Consider the following 27474-nt stretch of genomic DNA (forward strand, 5'->3'; position numbering starts at 1 on the left):
GGCTCCCCACTGAGCAGAGAGCCCGATGCGGGGCTCGATCCCAGGACCCTGAGATCATGACCTGAGCCTAAGGCAGAGGCTTAACCCACTGAGCCACCCAGGCGCCCCTATTGGTCACTTTTTAAAGACTGTTACGGTTTCAAATTTCTGGATCATAGTTACAGTTGAGATTATAGCTAAGACTAATATGCAGTCAATTTAGAAAACAGATTTGGAGGGGCACGTGGGTGGCTCAGTTGGTTAAGTGTCCGACTCTTGGTTTTGGCTCAGGTGGTGATCTCAGGGTCATGAGATACAGCCCTACCTCGGGCGGAGTCAGATTGAGATTCCTTCCCCTCCTCACTCTCGCTCCCTCTCGGCTCCTTCCCTGGCTTGTTGGCACTTGTGCTCTCTCTCTCTCTAAAACAAATAAATATCTTTGTGTAAGAGAATGGTCGAGTTTCATTCTTCTATACATAGCTGGCCTCAGTGTGACACAGGAATCCATCAAAATCCTAGAGAAGAACATAGGCAGTAACCTCTTTGACATCGGTCACAGCAACTTCTTTCAAGACAACATCTTCAAATGCAAAGGAAACAAAAGTGAAAATGAACTTTTGGGATTTCTTCAGGACAAAAAGCTTCTGCACAGCAAAGGAAAGAGTCAACAAAACAAAGAAGCAACCCACAGAATGGGAGAAGATATTTGCAAATGACACTACAGACAAAGGGCTGATATCCAAGCTCTATAAAGAACTCCTCAAACTCAACACCCAAAAAACAGATAATTATGTAAAAAAATGGACAGAAGACATGAATAGACACTTTTCCAAAGAAGACATACAAATGGCTAGCAGACACATGAAAAAAATGTTCATCATCATTAGCCAATTCAAATCAAAACCACATTGAGATACATTACACCAGTTAGAATGGCTAAAATCAATAAGACAGGAAACAACAAGTGCTGGAGAGGATGTGGAGAAAGGGGAACACTCTTACACTGTTAGTGGGAATGCAAGTTGGTGTAGCCACTTGGGAAAACAGTGTAGAGATGCCTCAAAAAATTAAAAACAGCTACCCTATGACCCAGCAATTGCACTACTGGGTATTTAGCCAAAGATACAGATGTAGTGAAAAGAAGGGCCATTTGTACCCCAATGTTCATTGCAGCAATGGCCACAGTTGCTAAATGGTGGAAAGAACCAAGATGCCCTTCAACAGATGAGTGGATAAAGAAGATATGATCCATATATACAATGGAGTATTGTGCCTCCATCAGAAAGGATGAATACCCAACTTCTGTATCAACATGGATGGGACTGCAGGAGGTTATGCTAAGTGAAATAAATCAAACAGAGAAAGTCAATTATCATGTGGTTTCACTTACTTGTGGAACATAAGGAATACCATGGAGGACATTAGGAGAAGGAATGGAAAAGTGAATTGGGGCAAATCGGAGGGGAAGACAAACCGTAAGAGACTGTGGGCTCTGAGAAACAAACTGAGGGTTTTAGAGGGGAGGTGGTTGGAGGAATGGGTGAGCCTGGTGGTGGGTATTAAAGAAGGACTGTATTGCATGGAGCACTGGTTGTATTACTTAAACAATGAATCTTGGAACACTGAAAAAATAAAATTAAATTTAAAAAATAAAATCTTAAAAAAAAGAAAGAAAACAGATTTGGAGAGGACATTTTTTCAACTAAGTCAAGGAGCTCTTGTGTTTGAAGTAAAACTCTGAAATGAAGTAATGTAATTGTGATGTCGAGTAGGGTTGTTTTATTGAAAAAATGCTGCAGTAGAACAGATTTGAGCTTTAATTAACAGAATTCAAGGAGAGTTGAATAGTTAAGATGTCTCTAATTTCGTAGTAAGTAGAATTAATGTGATTATTTCTCTTTGCATCATCAGCATTTAAATACATTTTGGGAATTGTGTCTTACCTCATAAAGTTTGTAATTGAGTATAATACTCTTGTTTGTCTTCTCTTTGTGAAGACTGTAGACTTTAAAGAGATTAACTCAAGGTTTAATTTAATCACTCAGTGGTTTGTTCAGGGGAAAAGTAAAATGGGCTGATAATGTGAAGGTCTTTCTCTGGAATTATTTGGCCTTTTTGAAAAGGGAAATGTAAAAACAAATTTAATTAGATATAAGTACTAAATGACTCCAAAGATTAATGCCTTATTACTAAATTGCTTTTGTCCTTGAAATTTATACTGCTAACATTTTTTATTTATTTTATTTTATTTTTTAAAAAGATTTTATTTATTTATTTGACACACAGAGAGAGATCCCAAGTAGGCAGAGAGGCAGGCAGAGGGGTGGGGGGAGCAGGCTCCCTGCTGAGCAGAGAGCCTGATGCGGGACTCAATCCCAGGACCCTAAGATCATGACCTGAGCCGAAGGAAATAACCAGTGGGAAATAACCCACTGAGCCACCCAGGTGCCCACTGCTAACATTTTAAAAAATTTAGTTTAATTTTTTTTCAGTGTTCCAAAATTCATTGTTTATGTACCACACCCAGTGCTCCATGCAATACGTGCCCTCCACAATACCCACCACCAGGCTCACCCAACCCCCCATCCCCTTCCCCTCCAAAACCCTGTTTGTTTCTCAGACTATGCAGTCTTTCATGGTTTATCTCCCCCTCCGATATACTGCTAACATTTTGAGTGCTTTTTCCCTTTACTCAGAAAAAGGCTGCAGTCCTTATGACTAATTTAGACTATGCTTTTTTAAAAAAATGGCCACCTAGATGCTAGCAGTTACCAAATTCATCCTGTGGAACAATACATTGCTTGCTCCCCTTAACTATTTTTTTTTAAGTTGAAGTGTAGTTGATATACATAACTTTTTTATTATTATTGAAAAAGTAAAACAGAGTAAAATCCCCCTCCCAACAGAAACCAGTTATCAATTTGCTAATATATGTATCCTTCCAGAAATAGACTGCGAATGTAAAATGGTTTATATGTATATATGTGTATCTATCTAGACATCTATCTGTCTATCAATGGAAGCGTATGTCCACTGAGAAAGAAGAAGAGCTGAAACAAAACAAAAGCATTTATTTGGGGTCTCAGAATTACAATTCAGGAAGCACAGATTTAAGTAGCAACACAAATTGTGTTCCCCTTGGGAACAAAAGTCAGTGGTTGAATGAGCCAAGATGCCCTTCAACAGACGAATGGATAAAGAAGATGTGGTCCATATATACAATGGAATATTACTCAGCCATCCCAAAGGATGAATACCCAACTTTTGCATCGATATGGATGGGACTGGAGAAGATTATGCTGTGTGAAATAAGTCAAGCAGAGAAAGTCAATTATCATGTGGTTCACTTATTTGTGGAACATAAGGAATAATGTGGAGGACATCAGGAGAAGGAATGGAAAAGTGAATTGGGGCAAATCGGAGGGGAAGACAAACCGTAAGAGACTGTGGGCTCTGAGAAACAAACTGAGGGTTTAAGAGGGGAGGGGTTTGGGGGGATGGGTGAGCCTGGTGGTGGGTATTAGGGAGGGCATGTATTGCATGGAGCACTGCTTGTGGTACATAAACAATGAATCTTGGAACACTGCATCAGAAACTAATGATGTATTTTATGGGAACTAACATAGCACAATAAAAAAACAAAAAACAAAACAAAAAACCCCCCCAAAAGTCAGTGTTTTTTAATGACCAAGAGGAATGCTTGTATATACTGTTTGCAAAGAATTTTGATTGGTATTGGTGGCAGAAACTAATTTTGGCTAAATATTATTTATTATTAAGGCTATTACTAAGCAAAAATCTATTAATGTGGTAGGTTGCAGATGTTTGTGCAGAGTCCTTGGAATATTTGTGGTTTGGCCCAGTTCAGAAGTTTATGGTTCCACCAGGTGAGGACATGTATAAGGCCCATCTCCTTAATGGCCTTCTGGCTCCATTTTAAAACCCCTTGACATAAGTGACTCCATTTTCTTTCACCTTTCACATACACTATATATATATTATCTATGCCTTGCTTTTCTCACTTAGCAAATATATCTTAGAGATTGTTCCATATCAACAATAGAGATGATTTTTTAAATTTCTATTTGGAACTTTCTTCATAACTTTTCCTACAGCAAATGATAAAGCATTGAACATTCTGTTTTTCAAACGTTGTATTAGAGTAAAACAGGCATTTTGCCTAATTCCTGGGTGATAGTTATCCATCCATGAAGATATAGAGTCTTCTTATTCAAGAAGAGTTTGGTTTCTGATTTAGTTGAACTTTACTCCAAATTTCAAAATAAGATCAAACTCAATATAAAAATCTAGCAGTAAAGGAATGGTATGGACAGGGAGTTTCATTATTTCCTTTGTATAACTTTGTATTTAAATATTTCATAATTAATAACCATGCATTAGTTGAATAATTTTTGAACAAATGAGTGATAATAGTAAAAATTCTGCTAATGCACTCAAGTTTACAGATAGTTTAGTGTATGAAAAACAATACTGCAACAACAATAAAATCTCTGCATCTTTTCATTTTAAGATATTTAGTTTTTGAATTTTTTTTGTAAAATAGAAACTTTTATCCATTTTAACATATGTATCACATTGAATGCAATACATTAAGCAATAATAGGGAATATTATAAAGTAAAAGAGTTTTAAGGGAAATCTGTACTATCTGGTATTCTTTTTTTCCCTGTGTTTCTTCAAATTCTGGTTAGTTGGGGCATCTGGGTGGCTCAGCTGGTTAAGCAGCTGCCTTCAGCTCAGGTCATAATCCCAGGGTTTGGGGATTGAGCCCCACATCAGGCTCCCTGCTCAGCGGAGAGCCTGCTTCTGCCTCTCCCTCTGCCTGTCGCTCTGCCTACTTGTGCTCTCTCTCTCTCTCTCTGACAGATAAATAAATAAATAAAATCTTTAAAAAAGAAATTCTGGTTAGTTAACAGTGTGTTATTAGTTTCAGGTGATTCAGCACTTCCATACAACACTTAGTGCTAATCCAAACAAGTGCACTCCTTAATCCATCATCTTTTTAACCCATCCCCCTACCCACCTATCCTCTGATAACCATCTCTTTGTTCTCCATAGTTAAGAGTCTGTTTCTTGGTTAGCCTCTCTCTCTCTTTTTTCCCCTTTGCTCATTTCCTTTTCCCCCTTTGCTCATTTGTTTTGTTTCTTATATTCCACATATGAGTGAAGTCATATGGTATTTGTCTTTTTTTGACTGACTTACTTCGCTTAGCATAATGTTCTCTAGCTCCATCCATATTGTAAATGGCAAGATTTCATTCTTTTTTTTTTTATGGCTGAGTGATATTCCATTGTTTCACATGTTTATCCATTCATCAGTCAGTGGACACTTGGGCTCCATAATTTAGCTAGTGCAGATAATGCTGCTGTAAGCATCGGGGTACATGTATCCCTTTGAATTAGTATTTTTGTATTGTTGGGGTAAATACTTAGTAGTACAATTGCTGGGCTCATAGGGTAGTTCTATTTTTAACTTTTTGAGGAACCTCCATACTGTTTTCCAGAGTGGCGGCACCAGTTTGCATTCCCACCAATAATGCAAGAGGTTTCCCCTCTCTCCACATCCTCGCCAACAACCATTATTTCTAGTGTTGTTGATTTTAGCCATTCTGACAGGTAATACAATAAGGTGATACCTTATTGTAGTTTTGATTTGCATTTCCCTGATGATAAATGATGTTGATCATCTTTTCATGTGTCTGTTGGCCATCTGTATGTCTTCTTTGGAAAAATATCTATTCATGTCTTCTGCCCATTTTTTGTGTGTATTTGTGTGTGTGTGTGTGTGTGTGTGTGTGTGTGTTGAGTTTGGTAAGTTCTTTATATATTTTGGATCCTAATGCTTTATCAGATATGTTATTTGCAAATATCTTCTCTCATCCATTAGTTTGTCCTTCTGGTTATTGATGGTTTGTTTCCTTTGCTGTGTAAAAACTTTTCATTCTGGTGTAGTCCCAATAGTTTATTTTTGTTTTTGTTTCCCTTGCCTTAGGAGACATATCTAGAAAAACGTGGCGATGGCTGATGTCAGAGAAATGACTGCCTATGTTCTTTTCTAGGATTTTTATGGTTTCAGGTCACATGTTTAGGTCTTTAATCCATTTTGAGTTTATTTTTGTGTATGGTATTATAAAGTGGTCCAGTTTCATTCTTTTACATGTTGTCCAGTTTTCCTAGCACCATTTATTGAAGACGCTCTTTCTTTCTCATCGTATATTCTTGCCTCCTTTGCCATAGACTTGACCATATACACGTAAGTTTATTTCTGGGTTTTCTTTTTCTTTTAAAATTATAGTTATAAATTACAGTTTTACCATAATTTATAAATTACTACTACTAAGAAATTTACTGTAATTTATAAATTGCTCTATAAATTATAATTAACCACTGTATAGTACATCAGTAGTTTTTGATGTAGTGTTCAGTAATTCATTAGTTGTGTATAATACCCAGTGCTCATCACAACACATGCTATTTCTGGGTTCTCTATCCTGTTCCATTGATCTATGTGTCTGTTTTTGTGCCAGTACCTTACAGTTTATATTAATGGCTTTTAATTTTCAATATCCTATATTGAAAGCATCAGAGTAGAGTGTTACTTGATTATTATATAAATGTTATTTTTTTCAACAAAGAATAATACAATTTGTATTGTAAAATATGTAATCTATATTAGGTTCCTCATATGTATTTTAAATAGTTTTTAGTTGAGTTAAAACTATTTGTGGTTGGTGAATGAAACATGTTAGAAATTCAAGATAACTGATGCATCATTTCACTTTTCTGATTAAAGTCTATATAAAATGATAGAATCCTTTCAAGCTCTGAAAAACCTCTGATTACCTTTATGTTCAGTTGTTATGAAAATGTAAGAAAATGAGCTTTAAACCAGTCTCTTAGGAAAATGAAACTCTTTGAGTTAGGGTATTAGTCCAAGGTTCTAGCTTTCATCCTACTTAAGAGCAAATTATATGGAAATCATATGCAGATAAAGTATACTGTGCTTGAATTTCATATTTTAGGCATTTCAGTAGATAAAGAATACCATACCCATTAAAATAGTGGATCTTTATAATTCCTATGGACATTTAGCACGCTCTACTCCATTAATGCTATTGAGACCACAGAGTATTTTGACTTATTTTCTTTTTCTTCTCTTCCACTCCTGCCTTTATCTAAATACAGTGAATAGTCTTCCATCTTAAGTCCTTCCTATGAGTCACATTCATAATTTGTAGACTGGTATATGTTTATTTTTAGAGGAACTATTGATTTAATGGAAGAATAGTTCTTATGGAAAATAGAAGTAACAACATTGGTTCTTTTTAAAATGTTATTATTTAAATTCAGTTAGCTAACATAGAGAACATCATTAGTTTTAGATGTAGAGTTCAGTAATTCATCAGTTACATGTAACATCCAGTGCTCATTATTATCAGGTGTCCTCCTTAATGCCTATCACCCAGTTACCCCATCCCCCCACCTGCCTCCCCTCTAGCAACCCTCAGTTACTTTCCCATGGTTTCTTTTCCATAGTTAAGAGTCTCATATAGTTTTTCCCTCTCTGATTTCTTCCCATTCCTTTTTTCCCTCCCTTCCACTATGATCCTCTGCATTGTTTCTTATATTTCTTTATTTAGGATTTTATTTATTTGAGGGGAGGAGAGTGAGCATGAGTAAAGTGGAGGGGCAGAGGGAGGAGTAGACTTCCCGCTGGGTAGGGAACCCGACACAGGGTTTGATCCCAGGACCCTGAGATCATGACCTGAGCTGAAGGCAGACACCTAACCAACTGAGCCACCCAGGTGCCCATGTTTCTTATAGTCTTCATATGAGTGAAACCATATGATAACTCTCTTTCTCTGACTAACTTCTTTTACTCAGCATAATAGCCTCCAGTTCCATCCATGCCAATGTAAATGGTAAGATTTCATCCTTTCTGCTGGCTGAGTAATATTCCATTGTGTGTGTGTGTGTGTGTGTGTGTGTGTGTGTGTGTGTGTATCACATCTTCTTTATCCATTCATCCATTGGTGGACATCTCAGCTCTTTCTGCAGCTTGGCTGTTGTAGACATTGCTGCTATAAACACTGGGTGCAGGTGCCCCTTCAGATCACTACATTTGTATCTTTGGGATAAATACCTAGTAGTGCAATTAATAGCATTGGTTCTTAATGAAAGATTGAGAGAAAAAGATAAGCTGTTGAAACTTTGGAACAGTGTGGTGAATAGGTGGAGCTGGTTTTCATTGGTGGGGATAATGTGAAAGAGTTAAGTCGACCCAGAGTCATACTGCTACCAGCAATTTCCGGGTTTCCAGAGTCAGTGCTTGTTTTTGCTTACCATTCTATCCTTCCTAACAGCTAGCACAGTGCCAGGCACACAAGAGACACTCAGTAAATATTTGTTGAATAAATAAACATTATTTTAGCTTCCTGCTGAAGGATTTGATATCCAGAATGGTATTGTGATAATCACTGTGTGAATTTCCTCTTAAAAGAAACAAAGGTACTGCTTGTTTTTGTTTCCTTTGAGACTTTAGGCTTGAAAAGTCTCTTTGATATCTAACTCTTAGATATCCTTAGATATCTAACATTCAGAGGAAAAGTTGAATGATGTTACCTCAAAGGGGAACATTTTATTTGTGCTAAGTGTGGTTGGCAAGCTTTAAAGCACACAAAAAGAAGTTACTAAATGAGGAAGTGTTTTTAATCTTCAGCATGAAAACAGCATAGGGTAATATAACTTTCCTGTGTTGTATTTTATATACATAGTTTTCTTATTTCCTTATGTCTTTTATAATTAGAAGATAGGCTAGTGCAGTAGAAATTACAGCAAACCATTTAGTGAGAAAATGATTTTTGCTTATAAAGTCAGTTTTAAGAACAGTTTCTCATTGGGTATGTTGGTTAATTAACGTTTTTTGGGGAGGTGGAAATTAGCTCAAAACCAAATCTTTTAAAAAAGATACCATATACAGTGTATTTAAACATAAAGAGAAAGGAAATGTCCACCCTTTCAAAAAAGCTTGGTACTTTCTTATAAAAAAGTGTAATAGTACCTGGAGCAGTACTGTCCTGCAATGTACTGCAATGATGGAAATGTGCTTTATATACCCAGAACCATATAGCAGCCACTTAGCCACAGTGGCTGTTGAACACTTGAAATGTAGCCAATGCAACTAACTGAATTTTTTTTATCTTAATTTTTTGTTTAAAATAATTATACAGTAAAATTGACTTCTTTTTGGCATATGATTCTTTTTTTTAGTTTGGTGAAGTTTAACACATGTATAGATTCATATAACCCCCACCACAGCCAGGGTACTATAGTCTTGTCATGCCAAAATCGCTCCTATGTTGTCCCTTCATAGTCATTCCTTTTCAACACCTCGTCTGTTCTCCAGCTTCTTCTTTGGTTTGAATTTTAAATTTTTTTGTTTTTTAAAAGATATTTATTTATTTATTTATTTGAGAAAGAGAGAGCGCACAAGAGGGAGAAGGGCCAGAAGGAGAGGGAGAGAGACTCCTCACTGAGCAGGGAGCCTGATGCAAGGCTTGATCTGAGGACCCTGGTATCATGACCTGAGCCAAAGGCAGATGCTTAACCAACTGAGCCACCTAGGTGCCCCTGTTTAAATTTTTTAAAAGATTTATTTACTTGAGAGAGAGAGAGAGAGAGAGAGAGAGAGAGAGCGCACATGAGTTGGGGGGAAAGGTAGAGGGATAGAAAGAAGTGGACTCCCTGCTGAGCAGGGAGCCCAGCTCTGGGCTCAATCCTAGGACCCTGAGATCATGACCTGAGCTGAAGCAGACACTTAACTGACTGAGCCAATCAGGTGCCCCTGAATATTTAAAAATTTTAAAGTAATTTTCTTAATCAGAAAATCATTGACTTCATTGGACTCAGATTAGAGTTTAAAAGAAAATCTCTTTAGAGATACAAAAACAGAAAGCCTTCATTTTATAGTGATTATATTTATATTGCATCTCTTTGAAAAGTATATGTCTGAACTACATGTGGTTTGGGTATACTGCAGCTTATTCATGAGAAATGTTATGTGGTATATTCCAAGACAAAATTTAAATTATTTTCCCACTTTTGTTTTGGATCACTTATGCTAGTGATCTCTTCCATAACTAAGAACAAGCTGACCAACTAGAATTATCAGTCTTAGAATCTCTTTTTTTTTCCCATGGGTGGATTTTAAGATTCCACCAAATACCTGGCTATTGATTACCAAGCTAAAGGAAGAACTAAAAATATCAAGTTCATTAAAATAAGTGAAAGATTTTACTATATAACTATTACAGACACTTTAGAGTGAGATTTCCTACTCTTAATTACTTTTTTAAAAAATATTTTATTTATTTATTTGACAAACAGAGATCACAAGGAGGCAGAGAGGCAGGCAGAGAGGGCGGGGGGAAGCAGGCTCCTGCTGAGCAGAGAGCCCAATGTGGGGCTCGATCCCAGGACCCCGGAATCATGACCTGAGCCCAAGGCAGAGGCTTTAACCCACTGAGCCACCCAAGTGCCCCTCTTAATTACTTTTTTAAGTAGACTCCACACCTAGTATGGAGCCTAATGCAGGGCCTCAACTCAGGACCCTAAGATTAAGACCTGAGCCGAGATCAAGGGTCAGACACTTAACTGACTGAGCCACCCAGGTGCTCTGATTCTTAATTACTTTTAATTATATTTTGAGGTTGCTTTTATTTATGGAACAAATATTTTCACCAGGAATCCATACTACTACTACTGCTGCTGCTACTACTTCTACAACAACTAATAATAATAATACCCATATTTTTAAAAAAGATTTTATTTATTTATTTGACACAGAGAGAGATCACAGGTAGGCAGAGAGGCAGGCGTCCACGGCGGGGGGTGGAAGCAGGCTCCCTGCGGAGCAGAGAGCCCGACGTGGGGCTCGATCCCAGGACCCTGAGATTGCGACCTGAGCGGAAGGCAGAGGCTTAACCCACTGAGCCACCCAGGCGCCCCAATAATACCCATATTTTTAAGAAGATTTTATTTAGAGAGAGGAAGAGAGAGAGATAATAAGAGAGAGAGAGAACACAACTAGAGGGAGCAGCAGAGGGACAGGAAGAATCAGGCTCCCCCACCGAGCAAGGAGTGGGATGTGGGACTTGACTCCAGGACCTTAGGATCATGACCTGAGCTGAAGGCAGACACTTGACTGAGCCACGCAGGCATCCCAATAGTGCCCATATTTTAATGGCCTTTAGAACATTAATACCCTACTGCCTCTCAAAATCAATGGGTGTATGGGGCGCCTGGGTGGCTCAGTGGGTTAAGCCGCTGCCTTCGGCTCGGGTCATGATCTCAGAGTCCTGGGATCGAGCCCCGCATCGGGCTCTCTGCTCAGCAGGGAGCCTGCTTCCTCCTCTCTCTCTGTCTGCCTCTCTGCCTGCTTGTGATCTCTCTGTCAAATAAATAAATAAAATCTTAAAAAAAAATCAATGGGTGTAAAACTAAATTTATCATGAGTGTTCTGTAGTTCCTCGAGTACACATCCTTTACCTCTTTGGTTAGGTTTATTCCCAGGTATCTTATGGTTCTCGGTGCTATAGTAAATGGAATCGATTCTCTAATTTCCCTTTCTGTATTTTCATTGTTAGTGTATAAGAAAGCCACTGATTTCTGTACATTGACTTTGTATCCTGCCACGTTACTGAATTGCTGTATGAGTTCTAGCAGTTTGGGGGTGGAGTCTTTTGGGTTTTCCATATAAAGAATCATGTCATCTGCGAAGAGAGAGAGTTTGACTTCTTCATTGCCAATTTGGATACCTTTTATTTCTCTTTGTTGTCTGATTGCTGTTGCTAGGACTTCTAATACTATGTTGAACAAGAATGGTGAGAGTGGGCATCCTTGTTGTGTTCCTGATCTCAACGGGAAGGCTGCAAGCTTTTTCCCATTGAGGATGATATTTGCTGTGGGTCTTTCATAGATAGATTTGATGAAGTTCAGGAATGTTCCCTCTATCCCTATACTTTGAAGCATTTTAATCAGGAACGGATGCTGGATTTTGTCAAATGCTTTTTCTGCATCAATTGAGAGGACCATGTGGTTCTTCTCTCTTTTCTTATTAATTTGTTCTATCACATTGATTGATTTGCGAATGTTGAACCATCCTTGTAGCCCAGGAATGAATCCCACCTGGTCATGGTGGATAATCTTTTTAATGTGCTGTTGGATCCTGTTTGCTAGGATCTTGTTGAGAATCTTAGCATCCATATTCATCAGTGATATTGGTCTGAAATTCTCCTTTTTGGTAGGGTCTTTGCCTGGTTTGGGGATCAGGGTAATGCTGGCTTCATAGAAAGAGTCTGGAAGTTTTCCTTCTGCTTCAATTTTTTGAAACAGCTTCAGGAAAATAGGTGTTATTTCTTCTTTGAAAGTTTGGTAGAATTCCCCAGGGAATCCATCAGGTCATATCCAGGATCTATAAAGAACTCCTCAAACTCAACACACACAAAACAGATAATCATATCAAAAAAATGGGCAGAAGATATGAACAGACACTTCTCCAATGAAGACATACAAATGGCTATCAGACACATGAAAAAATGTTCATCATCACTAGCCATCAGGGAGATTCAAGTTAAAACCACATTGAGATATCACCTTATACCAGTTAGAATGGCCAAAATTAACAAGACAGTAAACAACATGTGTTGGAGGGGATGTGGAGAAAGGGGAACCCTCTTACACTGTTGGTGGGAATGCAAGTTGGTGCAGCCTCTTTGGAGAACAGTGTGGAGATTCCTCAAGAAATTAAAAATAGAGCTTCCCTATGACCCTGCCATTGAACTACAGGGTATTTACTCCAAAGATACAGATGTAGTGGAAAGAAGGGCCATCTGTACCCCAATGTTTATAGCAGCAATGGCCACGGTTGCTAAACTGTGGAAAGAACCAAGATGCCCTTCAAGGGACGAATGGATAAGGAAGATGTGGTCCATATACACTACGGAGTATGATGCCTCCCTCAGAAAGGATGAATACCCAACTTTTGTATCAACATGGACGGGACTGGAAGAGATTATGCTGAGTGAAATAAGTCAAGCAGAGAGAGTCAATTATCATATGGTTTCACTTATTTGTGGAGCATAACAAATAGCATGGAGGACATGGGGAGTTAGTAGAAGGGAGTTGGGGGAAATTGGAAGGGGAGGTGAACAATGAGAGACTATGGACTCTGAAAAACAATCTGAAGGGTTTGAAGGGGTGGGTGGAACCAGGTGGTGGGTATTAGAGAGGGCACAGATTGCATGGAGCACTGGGTGTGGTACAAAAACAATGAATACTGTTATGCTGAAAATAAATTTAAAAATGATTAAAAAAAACCTAAATTTATCATCTTTCTTTTCCTTCCACTCCAACCTCTTAACTTCCTCCAGTTTTCCTCCTTTATCTCTGATAATGGTTAATAGCAACACCATCTATACATTGGTCCAAACCATAAACATATAAGTCATTGTAATCATCTCCTTTTTTCTCTATAATCTCCTTACTAGTTCCTGTCCTCCCAAATATATGTTAAAACTGCCCCTTTTTCTTTATCCCCAGTGTCCATGCCTTAATTAAGATCTTCTGTGTACCACTATTGCAATTGCAGTAGTCTCCTAACTGATCTTCCATCCTGTGTCACTCCATTCTACCCTAAATGTCTCCAAAATGATTCCTCTCTAAAATGCTAATACAATCATTCTTCTCTAAAATGCTAATACAACCATTCCCCTGCTTAACTTTTCCATAGCCCCCTATTACCAATAGGATAAATTGCATTATTGGCATAGAAGGGTCCCATAATACATCAGTTGCCTAATTCTCTTGCTTATGATCTTTTATCTACTTTATCCATTTGTCTGGAATTCCTGCCTCATGTGTCCTTGCTGATTTCTGTTTGTCCTTTTATATTATGGTGTTATCTCCTCTAAGAAGGCTTTTCCAACTCATATTCCCAGGGATGAATACATGTCTGTTTTCTGTTCTAGTATTGCTCCCTGTGACTGTATCATGCTCAGCTTTGTGTTTTGAGAATCCTGGTTCCTAGCCCATATAGTAGGTGCTCAATAAGTATTAGTTGTTCTGCATTTACCTTTAACTCACTGCTGTAAAGAACTACTTTCTCATCTATTTATATGTATGATCCTTATAATAACCCTAGAAGATTATAGGGCATGGTAGATGGTAGAATTAATGAGTGTGATTGCTTAATAAGTGGAGAATTTTCAATGGAATGCAAATCTTCTGACTCCCAGCCCGGTATGTGTTTGTGCATATGTGTTTGTGTGGATGACTACATCATTAATTTTTGTAAGGTGCCAGCCAAAGATATGCATGTAATCATGGTAGTAGTTAAATCATATACAGTAGCTGAGCTTTAGGAATCCAATCATTGTTTTTATCATTGAATCAGGTGAGACAATAAAGATGTTCTTATTTTGAATAAAAGTAATACTAGGCTGTAGTAACTTAGAAGGTTATGGGAATATATGCTACAAAATCCTACAATACTACCTTTAAAGATTTTTTAAAAGATTTTATTTAATTATTTGACAGACAGAGATCACAAGTAGGCAGAGAGGCAGGCAGAGAGTGAGGAGGAAGCATGCTCCCTGCGGAGCAGAGAGCCCAAAGTGGGGCTCGATCCCAGGACCCTGGGACCATGACCTGAGCCGAAGACAGAGGCTTTAACCCACTGAGCCACCCAGGTGCCCCATTATACTACCTTTAATCATGAACTAGCATGCTTATATCTTTTCTTCCAAACAAAGTTATCTTACCATCTTAAAATTTAAACTTCATATCATCTTTTATTTTCTGCAGCTGATCCCGTTTCCTTTATTATCTTTTGAATTGGTAGAGTGTGAAGTATTGGAATAATTTGTGAAAGGAGATAGTGAAGAAGAGTTGTTTGTACTTGGTTGTGAAATTCTAGGGTGTGTTTGTCCATGTGTATGTTTCAAATGCCTAATCAGTACTTGAGTCACATACACCTACATATAACTTTATCATTCCTGTAAGTACAGAAGATATTTTCTGTTTCTTTCCTAAGAGAATGAGATGAAAACTAATAGAGAAACTTCATTTGATTGGATTATTTGTTCCATTCTTCTTGAATGTGGTATGATGATTGCTAACTTTTAAGGTCTAAGTCATGAAATTTAATTGAACTGACTTTTGAAATTTTCTTCCAAAAGGTTTCACTGGAGGAAAAAAATGCAACTATTATTTATGACCCTAGACTACACACTCCAAAGACCCTACTGGAAGCTATTGATGACATGGGCTTTGATGCTATTCTCCACAATCCTAATCCTCTCCCTGTTTTAACTGAGACTGTGTTTCTGACTGTTGCTGCTTCACTGGCTGTGCCATGGGACCATATCCAAAACACATTGCTCAAGACCAAGGGTGTGACAGACATTAAAATTTCCCCTCAGCAAAGAACTGTAGTGGTGACGGTAATCCCTTCTATAGTGAATGCCAATCAGATAATAGAGCTGCTTCCAGATCTAAGTTTAGATACTGGAACTCTGGAGAAAAAGTCAGGAAATTGTGACGATTACAGTCTGGCTCAAGCAGGTGAAGTCATGCTGAAGATGAAAGTAGAAGGGATGACTTGCCATTCATGCACCAGCACCATTGAAGGGAAAATTGGGAAGCTGCAAGGTGTTCAGCGAATTAAAGGTAATGTATTTTGTGTTATTTGCATGATCGTTTTGTGGGCTTAGTTTTCTGTTTTGGTCTTTGAGGTGTTTGCTTTCTTCTTAAGCATGGGTTTTGAAAACACTGGACTAGAATACTTATTGTTTTGTTGAAGTTTGGGGATCAGTGTGGTATACCCAGGGTTAATGTAGGTAAAATTAATGATTATAATTAAAATTACATGAATCTTAAACAAGCAGAAAAGGTAGCAGGAGTGGCAGTTCATGGAGTTTAGGGTTTTTAATGCAACATACCTGGAGTCCTCTCTACCTCTAAGATATTTTTATTCAGGCATGTGGAAACATGGAGACCATAGATACAGTGGTCATATTTTTTTAGTTTTTTCCAGTCTGTGTCTGTAACATTTTCTGAAAAGAACTGAATTAGGTTAAGAGAGGATACTGACAACAAAGACAGAGAAACAATTATGTGTGGTATTAATTTGGTCTATAGAATGTTTTCCAAAGTGGCCTAGGAATAACTGATAAAATATTTCTCTTTTTATTAACTAGTTTCCCTGGACAACCAAGAAGCCACTATTGTTTATCAGCCTCATCTTATCACAGTAGAGGAAATAAAAAAGCAGATTGAAGCTGTGGGCTTTCCAGCATTCATCAAAAAACAGCCCAAGTACCTCAAATTGGGGGCTATTGATATAGAACGCCTAAAGAACACACCAGTCAAATCCTCAGAAGGATCACAGCAAAGGAGTCCATCATATACCAGTGATTCAACAGTCACTTTCCTTATAGATGGCATGCATTGTAAATCATGTGTATTAAATATTGAAAGTACTTTATCTACACTCCAATATGTAAGCAGCGTCACAGTTTCTTTAGAGAAGAGATCTGCCATCGTAAAGTACAATGCAAGCTCAGTCACTCCAGAAACCCTCAGAAAAGCAATAGAAGCCGTGTTACCAGGGCAATATAGAGTTAGTATTACAAGTGAAGTTGAGAGTACCTCAAACTCTCCCTCTAGCTCATCTCTTCAAAAGATCCCTTTGAACATAGCTAGCCATCCTCTGACTCAACAAACTGTGATAAACATTGATGGCATGACTTGTAATTCTTGTGTTCAGTCTATTGAGAGTGTCATATTAAAAAAGGCAGGTGTAAAATCCATACAAGTATCTCTTGCAAATGGCAATGGGACTGTTGAGTATGATCCTCTACTAACCACTCCAGAAACCTTAAGAGAAGCAATAGAAGACATGGGATTTGATGCTGCCTTGTCAGGTAATTATCATTCTTTTCTCAGATTCTGCTAATGTTTTTTATTTCCTGTTTTGGATTCTTTGGCTTTCATCAATAATAAATGAATAATAAGCACTGCAATTCCAGTTTTTGGAAGTAAGTCCTATAGAAGTAGTCAGTGATGTATACAAAGATGCATAAGGCTATTTGCATAATTATCTGTAATAATCAAAAACTAGAAACATTAAATCATGATGCATCCATATGATGAAATGCTATAGAGGCATAATAAATTATAGTACTAAAGATACTTAATGCCACAGGAAAGTGTCTGAGATATCTTGTTAAATGAAAAAATAAAAGCTAAAATCTTATATATTCAGTATGATCAAAATTTTAGAAACACATGTGTAAGTATTTATACCATGTAAATGTTGTTTATGTATATAAGTGAATAAAGTTCCTGGCAGGACATAAACTAAAATTTTAACAGTGGTTATTATATGAGTGGTAGGATAAAGGTGATATTTATTTCCATTGTGCTTGCCTATGTACTTTGTTTTTTGTGACAAGGATGTATGTGTGCATGTATAATGGGAGAAGCAAATGTTATTTTGAAAAGAAAAAAAAGGTAGGAATAAATAATAGAATTTTAACTGTAGCTTTAAATTTGGACATTCAAATGAAACTGACTCTAGAACTGCCCCAAAGTCTATTTCCTGATAGCTCTTACTGTGAACTGAAACCAAAAATGAATGTTCAATAAATTTGCTTATGGCAACTTGTTATTTTGAACTAGAGTTGAACCTAGCATTGAATTAAACTGGAAATGCCCTAATGAAATTCTTGCTGTAAATAAAATAGAAAAATTATATAATTAATTTCCAGACAGTGTTAACTTTTGCTATTCTGATCAGAATGAAGGATATCAAATAGCTATATTTTTTTCTCAAGCACACTAAAACTGAGAAGCATAAAAAATTAAACACATGCTCAAATTATTATGGTAGACAAATGTCAGTGGAAGAAGACCCAGAGACATACTAAATATTCTTAATTTTTACACTCATGACAAGTGGCAGATATTATAGAATTTTCTTTTTTTTTTAATTTTTTTAAGATTCTATTTATTTATTTGGCAGAGAGAGAGAGAGAGAGATCACAAGTAGGCAGAGAGGCAGGCGAAGAAGGAGGAGGAAGCAGGCTCCCTGCAGAGCACAGAGCCCGATACGGGGCTCAATCCCAGGACCCTGAGATCATGACCTGCACCGAAGGTAGAGGCTTAACCCACTGAGCCACCCAGGTGCCCCAGAAATTATAGAATTTTCACTTTTTATTTATTTATTTTAGAATTTTCACTTTTTTTTTATTTTTTTTATTTTTTTATTTTTATTTTTTTATTTTTAAAGATTTTATTTATTTATTTGACAGAGAGAAATCACAAGTAGGCAGAGAGGCAGGCAGAGAGAGAGGAGGAAGCAGGCTCCCTGCTGAGCAGAAAGCCCGATGTGGGGCTTGAACCCAGGACCTGGGATCATGACCTGAGCCGAAGGCAGCGGCTTAACCCACTGAGCCACCCAGGCGCCCCTTCACTTTTTTTTTAATCTTGTTTTTTTTTTTTAAGATTTTATTTATTTATTTGAGAGAGAGACAGTGAGAGAGAGCATGAGCGAGGAGAAGGTCAGAGGGAGAAGCAGACTCCCCATGGAGCCGGGAGCCCGATGTGGGACTCGATCCCAGGACCCCGGGATCATGACCTGAGCCGAAGGCAGTCGTCCAACCAACTGAGCCACCCAAGCATCCCTCACTTTTTTTTTTTAATTTTTTAAAATTATTTATTTATTTGACAGATAGAGATCACAAGTAGGCAGAGAGGCAGGCGGAAAGAGAGGGAGAGGAGGAAGCAGGCTCCCTGCTGAGCAGAGACCCCGATGCGGGGCTTGATCCCAGAACCCCGGGATCACGACCGGAGCCTAAGGCAGAGGCTTTAACCCACTGAGCCACCCAGGCGCCCCAGAATTTTCACATTTAATGTAAAGATGTAGTTTGCATACCATAAAATTCACCCTTTTATTTATTTTTTAATTTCTTAAAGTTTTTAACTTTTGGAGTTTTTATTTTTTTATTTTTAAGGATTTTATTTATTTATTTATTTAATCTAATTTTATTTTATTATATGCTATCCCAAGGATGGCAAATGTAAGACATCTGTGGCGCCATCTCCCACATCACTTGTAGCTCTTTTTTTTTATGTTTAGTTAGCCTACATATAGTACATCATTAGTATCATTAGTTTTTGCTGTAGTGATCAACAGTTCATTAGTTGCATATAACACCCAGTGTTTATCACAACATGTACCCTCTCCTTAATAATAGGCACTGCATGTTAATACAGTTAATACCCATTACCTGGCTACCCCATCCCTCCAACCTTCTCCCTTCTGCAAGCCTCACTTTGTTTCCTGCAGTCCAGAATCTCTCATGGTTTATCTTCGTGTCTGATTTCTTCCCATTCACTTTTCCCTCCCTTCCCCTATGGTCCACCACGCTATTCCTTATGTTCCACATATAAGTGAAACTGTATGATAATTGTTTTTCTCTGCTTGACTTATTTCACTCAGCATAATCCCCTCCAGTTTCATCCATGTCACTGCAAATGGTAGATATTCATCCTTTCTGATGGCTGAGTAATATTCTATTGTATCTATGAACCATATCTTCTTTATCCATTCATCTGTTAAAGGACATCTCATCTCCTTCCACATTTTGGCTATCATGGATATTGCTGCTTTGAAAATTCACCCTTTTAAAATATACAGTCCAGTGGTTCTTAGTATATTCAGAGTTTTGGAGCTGTTATCACTATCTAATTTTATAAGATTTTCATCACCCCCAAAAGAAACCCCGTGCCCATTAGTAGTCACTCCTCATTTCCCTTCCCTTTCCCTCAGCTCCTGTTATTTACTGTTCTGTTTTTTGTCTTTATGAATTTGATAACTCTAGGTACCATATAAATGGAATCATAGAATATTTGTCCTTTTGTGTCTAACTTCTTTCATTTAGTATATTGTTTTCAAGGTACATAAATTTTCATCTATGTTTGTAACATATATCTGTATTTCATTCTTTTTGTTGCTAAATAGTATTCCATTGTGTATATACATATACACCTCATTTTGTTTCTCAATCTGTCAGTTCATGGAAATTTAGGTTGTTTCCACTTCTTGGCTTTTATGAATAATGCTGCTATGAACATTTGTGTATGAGTTTTTACATGAATAATGTTTTTGTTTCTTCTGGGTATATACCTAGGAGTGTAATTTCTGGGTCATAGGGTGAATATGTTTAACTTTTTCAGGAGCTGCCATATGTTTCCAAAGTGGCTGAACCACTTTACATTGCCACCTAGAATTCTCACTTTAATAAAGACAATCTCAAAAGACCAAAATTCTTGTACTCAAGAAAAGAGACATATAATTCCTTATTAGAAAATTCACATAGGATACCGAAATATTAAATGGCCTCTAGTACTAAATGTCTGAACAAAGTATGGGAGATCCATAATTACAAAAGGAAATGATTATGAAACAAGAAGAGGGGTGCCTGGGTGGCTCAATGGGTTAAGCCTCTGCCTTCGGCTCAGGTCCTGATCTCAGGGTCCTGGGATCAAGCCCCACATCGGGCTCTCTGCTTAGCAGGGAGCCTGCTTCCTCCTCTCTCTCTGCCTGCCTCTCTGCCTACTTGTGATCTCTGTCTGTCAAATAAATAAATAAAATCTTAAAAAAAAAGAAACAAGAAAAATCTTAATTGAAATATTGAAGTGAAACTGTATCAGGTAGCCATAAAAATGAATAAAATTGGTTTCAGCAAAATTTCGTTGTATCTATCATTCCTTAAAATTTTTAATACTTTATTTATTTAGAGAGCACAAGCAGTGGGGAGGGGCAGAGGGAGAAGGAGAGAATCTTAAGCAGGCTCCATGCCCAGCATGGAGCCTGATGTGGAGCTCAATCTCACAAACCTGAGCCAAAATCAAGAGTCAGACACTTAACCAACTCAGCCACCCAGGTGCCCCCATTCCTTATAAGTTTTTAAAATTTTCAAAATGACAGTATTTGAGGGGTGCCTGGGTGGCTCAGTTGTTAAGCGTCTGCCTTCAGCTTAGGTCATGATCCTAGGGTCCTGGGATTGAGCCCTGCATCGGCCTCCCTATGCTTCTCCCTCTCCCACTCCCCTTGCTTGTGTTTCCTCTCTCACTGTGTCTCTGTCAAATAAATAAATAAATAACCTTTTTAAAAAAAGACAGTATTTGAAACTGATTCACATTTTTGCTCATATAATGTTGAATTAATCTTCAGAGTTTCTATTAAAATACTTCAGCATACATAATGCATTATGAACACCACATAAGTTTAGTTTACATTAATATCAGCCATACAAGTTACTTACACTGTGATATTCCTATGCTTCTTAAATACAGGAACTTAAATATAGGAACTCAGATCATATCAGTTTATATCACATATTGTATGAAAGTGAAATATTTTTTAAAAATCAGATCTGGTATCTGACATTATTGTAAGCAAGAACCTCACAGACTTCCAGATTGTACCTCTACATTGGAATTTATCCTAATCATTTGGGTCTGTATTTTTGCAGCTTCAAGTATGGGTTCACAGATCAGCGGTAGAAGCACCATCACTGGGAGCTTGTTAGAACTAGACTCTCTGACCCACTGCATATCCATTAAATAAAAATCTACATTTTAATTTTAATAAGCTCTCCAGGTAATTCATATGCACATTATAGTTTGAGAAGCCCTGGTATAAAATAATTTGCCATGGTGACCTCTATAAATAAAGTCTCTGAATTAAATCTGTATTAACATTGTTTATTTGCTACAATGATAATATAGTCATAAATAATATAATTTAAAATGGCATTTAAGAGTTTTTATATACAGATGTGAGCAGAGTAAAAGTAACTTTCCAACTACCTCACATGGCTTCAAAGATGGACTTGAGCAGTAGGAGAAATTCTTTTTTTTTAATTAATTTATTTTTTAAAATAAACATATAATGTATTTTTATCCCCAGGGGTACAGGTCTGTGAATCACCAGGTTTACACATTTCACAGCACTCATCATAGCACATACCCTCCCCAATGTCCATATCCCTACCACCCTCTCCTGTCCTCCCTCCCCCCAGCAACCCTCGGTCTCTTTTTTGAGATTGAGTCTTTTTGGTTTATCTCCCTCCCAATCCCACCTTCTTTCATTTTTTTCTTTTCCTACCCCCCAACTCCCCCACATTGCATCTCCACTTCCTCATATCAGGGAGATTATACGATAGTTGTCTTTCTTCGATTGACTTATTTCACTAAGCATAATACACTCTAGTTCCTTCCACGTCGTTGCAAATGGCAAGATTTCATTTCTTTTGATGGCTGCATAGTATTCCATTGTGTATATATACCACATCTTCTTTATCCATTCATCTGTTGATGGACATCTAGGTTCTTTCCATAGTTTGGCTATTGTGGACATTGCTGCTATAAACATTCGGGTGCACGTCCCCCTTCGGAGCACCATGTTTGTATCTTTAGGATATATACCCAGTAGTGCAATCGCAGGGTCATAGGGTAGCTCTATTTTCAGTTTTTTGAGGAACCTCCACACTGTTTCCCAGAGTGGTTGCACCAGCTTGCATTCCCACCAACAGTGTAGGAGGGTTCCAGTAGGAGAAATTCTGGTCAGACTAGTAAGAGCACTTGATAGTCTCTCTCCATGTCTATCATCTACCTCGTTTTCAGGATCCATGAATGCAACATGTTCAGTAACTTTTTTTTTTTAAAGATTTTATTTATTCAGTTGACAGACAGAGATCACAAGTAGGCAGAGAGGCAGGCAGAGAGAGAGGGAGAAGCAGGCTCCCCGCTGAGCAGAGAGCCCGATGCGGGGCCCGATCCCAGGACCCTGAGATCATGACCTAAGCCGAAGGCAGTGGCTTAACCCACTGAGCCACCCAGGCGCCCCTGTTCAGTAACTTTTAACAATGGATTTTACCTTAACCAACTGTTGTCAAGAGCCCCAGGAATTGACTGTTCGACAAATAATTACCAGGAGCCTGTTGTGTGTCCTACATCTGTTAGGGGTTAAAACAAACACATTAATGACCATGATGAATAGGTAAAAAACCTTGGCACAGTGAACATCACCATAAAAGAATTGATAGAGTTGTGACTACAGTGGCCCATATTATTTGGATAAAAGGTTGATATCAAATGATTGCATTTTGTATTTCTGGTAGAGATCATTCAGAGTTTAAGATGCTATCAGAATGGTGGCTACCCATTTTCTGAATATCCATGTCAATGCTGATTCTGGCCTCACAGCCTATCACTATAACCCCTTCCCAGAAAGAGAGGGGCTGGCATGATTTGTCTTTATGACATACTAATTCTGGGTGGGCTGTAAAAGTTAAAGGAGATAGAGAAATATCAGGTGCTTTTTTTCTTCATTGGTGAATCTTTTTTTAATTTTATTTTTTAACATTTTAATGCAGGTGTAGTTAACTTACAGTGATACATTAGTTTCAGGTGTACAATATAATGATTCATCACTTCCATACTTCACCCAGTGCTCATTACAAGTGCACTTCTTCTTCTTCTTCTTTTTTTGTTAAAGATTTTATTTATTTATTTAAGAGAGAGAGAGAGCAAGAGCAAGCACAAGCAGCGGGAACAGCAGGCAGAGCAGGCAGAGGGAGAAACAAGCTCCCTGCAGAGCTAGGAGCCCCATGAGGGACTGACTGGATCCTAGGATTCTAGGATCATGACCTGAGTTGAAGGCAGCTGCTTAACCGACTGAGCTACCCAGGCGTCCCCACATGTGCACTTCTTAATCTCCATCACCTATTTAACCCATCCTCCAAACAGTTCCTCTGGTAACCATCTGTTTATCCTCTATAATTAAGAATCTCTTTGTTAATTTCTTTTTTGTCCCTTTGCTCATTTGTTTTGTTTCTTAAATTCCACATATGAGTGAACTGAGTATTTCTCTTTCTCTGACTGACTTATTTCACTTAGAATAATACATTCTATCTCCATTCTTATCATTGTAAATGGCAAGATTTAATTTTTTATGGCTAAATATTCCATTGTGTATATGTGTTCGTGTATACATATGTATATGCACTACACTTTCTATCCATTTATCAATTGATGGACAATTGAACTGCTTTCATAATTTGGCTATTGTAAGTAATGCTTCTGTAAACATTGGAGTGTGTTTATCTCTTTGAATTAGTGTTTTTGTATTTTTGGGTAAATACCCAGTAGTGTGATTGCTGGATCAGAGGGCAGTTCTATTTTTAACTTTTTGAAGAACCTCTGTAATATTTTCCATAGTGGCTGCACCAGTTTGCATTCCCACCAGCAGTTCAAGAGGGTTCTTTTTGCTTCACCTTCTTGCCAAAACTTAGTGTTTGAGTTTTTATTTTAGTTTAGCCATCCTGACAGATGTAAGTTGATATGTCATTGTAGTTTTCGTTTGTATTTTCCTGATGATCACTGGTGTTGAGCATCTTTTCATGTGTCTGTTGGCCATCTGTAAGTCTTTGGAGAAATGTCTGTTCAGGTCTTCTGCCCATTTTTAAATTGGATTATTTGTTTTTTGGTTGTCTAATTTGGTAAGTTCTTTATATATTTTGGATCCTAACCCTTTATTGGATATGTCATATGCAGTTATCTCCTCCTATTCAGTAGGTTGCCTTTTAGTTTTGTTGTTTCCTTTGCTGTGCAGAAGCTTTTTATTTTGATGTAGTCCCAATAGTTTATTGTTCTTTTGTTTCCCTTGCTTCAGGAGGCATATCTAGAGAAAAGTTGCTATGACCAGTGTCAAAGAAGTTACTGCCTGTGTTCTTTTCTAGGACTATTGTGGTTCTTGTCTCACATTTAGGTGTTTAATTCATTTTGAATTTATTTTTGTGTATGGTGTAAGAAAGTGGTCTGGGTTCATTCTTTTGCATGTCGTTGTCCACTTTTCCCAGCAGCATGTGTTGAAGAGACGATTTTTTCCATTGCATATTCTTGCTGCCTCTGCCAAAGTTTAATTGACCATATAATTGTGGGTTTATTTCTGGGCTTTCTATTTTGTTCTATTGATCTATGTGTCTGTTTTTGTTCTAGAACCATACTATTTTGATTACTACAGCTTAGTAATATAATTTGATGTCTGGTATTGTGATACCTCCAGTTTTTCTTTTTCAAGATTGTTTTGATATTCAGGGTTTTTTGTGGTTCTACACAAATTTTAAGATTGTTTGTTCTAGTTCCGTGAAAAATGCTATTGGCATTTTGGTAGGGATTGCATTAAATGTATAGATTGTTTAGATTAAATGTATAGTATAGACATTTTAATATTATTTGTTCTTCCAATCCATGAACATGCAATGTCTTTCCATTTCTTTGTGTTGTCTTCAGTTTCTTTCATCAGCATTTTATAGTTTGCAGAGCACAGGTCTTTTACTTATTTGGTTAAGTTTATTCCTAGCTATTTTATTATTTTTGATGCAATTATAAATGGAATTGCTTTTTCTTTTTCTGCTGCTTCATTATTGGTATGTAGAAATGCAACAGATTTCTGTACATTGATTTTGTATCCTTTGACCTTACTGAATTCATTCATCAGTTCTAGTAGTTTTTTGGTGGACTCGGGTTTTCTATATAGTATCCTGTCATCTGCAAACAGTGAAAGTTTTATTTTTTTCTTTGCAATTTGGATGGCTGTTATTTCTTTTTGTTGTCTGATTGCTGTGGCTAGGACTTCCAGTACTGTGTTGAATAAAAGTGGTGAGAATAGATATCCTTGTCTTGTTCCTGATCTTAGGGTAAAAACTCTGTTTTTCACCATAGACTATGATGTTGGCTGTGGGTTTTTCGTATAAAGCATTTATTATGTTGAGGTATGTTCTCACTAGGCTAACTTTTTTGGAGGGTTTTTACAATGAATGGATGTTGTAATTTGTCATGCTTTTTCTGAACCTATTAAATAATCATATTTTTTTCCTTTTTTTTGTTGATGTGATGTATCACATTGATTGTACAAATACTGAACCACTCTTGCATAATCCAATTTTATTGTGACCATCAATCTCATCATTCTCATAAAAAGATATATAATATATGAAGTTAAGTCATCAGTAACCAATTAAAGAAAAAAATACTCAAATTCTTCTCCTTTTTGTAACTTTTTTAGTTTTAATTTCAAACTTATAGAGAAGTTCCAAGAGTAATATAAAGAATTCCTGTTTGCCAATTTCTCTCAGATTTCCTCATTTTTAATATTTTACCACATCTGTTTTATCATTCTCTCTGTTGACATACACACACACACACACACACACACACACACACACACACAGATGCACACATACTACCTTTTTCTGAATCATTTGAGAGTACATTTCAGGAACAATGTTTTTAATTCTTTTTAAATCCATTTTCTGGTTAGGTATTTCTTCTTCATATTACTTCAGACACTGAACCCTCCAATTTTGAGGATGATATTGGAAACCCTTTCTTGAAATTTTTGGAATCTTTTCTGCTTGTTGTCTCAAGTGCAGGAAAGTCAGCCTGCCTTCCTTTTGAATTCACTTAAGCATAGGTAGTGTTACTGCAGCCTATAGAAAATCTAATTGAAGAAAAGTAGTCATTTAATTCAGTGTGGCTTTTTAACACCTGCCTTGCGTCTGTGGAAGATGGAAGCTTTTGCTCTTCTGGTTACCCCACTCACTGGGGTAAAGGGCACAATTTTATGGATCTTTGTTGAGAGGTCATGCCAAGGTAGCTAAAAGGGACTATTTCTATGACTTATTTTAATTTAGTGTACTCTACTTCCAGAGTGTGAAAATTACAGATTGTATTATAGGTTAGCTCTGGTACCTGAAATAACTGAATACTGAGCCTAAAGTAATTAGCAGTATAAACTTTTTTTTCAGTGTCTGACTTCAGAATGAAGTCTTGATAGTAATTGTGAGAGAATGAAGTAAGCTCCTGGATGGATTTATATATTTTTTCAAAGTCACAGCTATTTTCTTTGGGCAAATGAGCTTCCTTTTTGAATTCTTTAAGATCACAGTAGTATTTGGTAAATTTTACCATCTGTTTTCTATATAATGCTCCCACAATCTGAATGAATAAATATAGTTTTCTAAATTGATTTTCTTATGATCAGAGACCGACTAATTTTGTAATTGGGAGTATCTAGTCAATTGTGATCAAAGTGTCTTTTGCTGTAACCCAGATTGGCTGTAGTGCCATCGCCTGGAAGAATGGTGGAAATGCAGAATCTCAGGCCCCATCCTAAATGTCCTGAACTATAATCTGCATTTTAACAAAATCCCCCAGGTTGTCGTATGTGCATTAAGTAACAGTAAGAGTTATTATACTGATTTGTGAAGTCTAGATCATTATTTATGAGTTAAATGGTCAGGCTTCTATTAAAGTTTCTGCAAGAGGTGCCCTCTTTAGTATC

At 37.3% G+C, this 27474-nt stretch overlaps 1 protein-coding gene across 1 annotated transcript in view; it reads left to right on the forward strand.

The window, feature by feature from the left end:
• The window catches only part of ATP7A (ATPase copper transporting alpha), a 176612-nt gene that overhangs the window by 81456 nt on the left and 67682 nt on the right, over positions 1 to 27474 (forward strand). The window contains exons 3-4 of the mRNA XM_047715684.1: positions 15236 to 15725; positions 16256 to 16981. Of these exons, the coding sequence (XP_047571640.1) occupies positions 15236 to 15725; positions 16256 to 16981 (1216 nt within the window). The remainder of the gene's footprint in view (positions 1 to 15235; positions 15726 to 16255; positions 16982 to 27474) is intronic.

The sequence above is a fragment of the Lutra lutra genome, chromosome X (genome assembly GCF_902655055.1).
Source record: "Lutra lutra chromosome X, mLutLut1.2, whole genome shotgun sequence".
Taxonomy (NCBI): domain Eukaryota; kingdom Metazoa; phylum Chordata; class Mammalia; order Carnivora; family Mustelidae; genus Lutra; species Lutra lutra.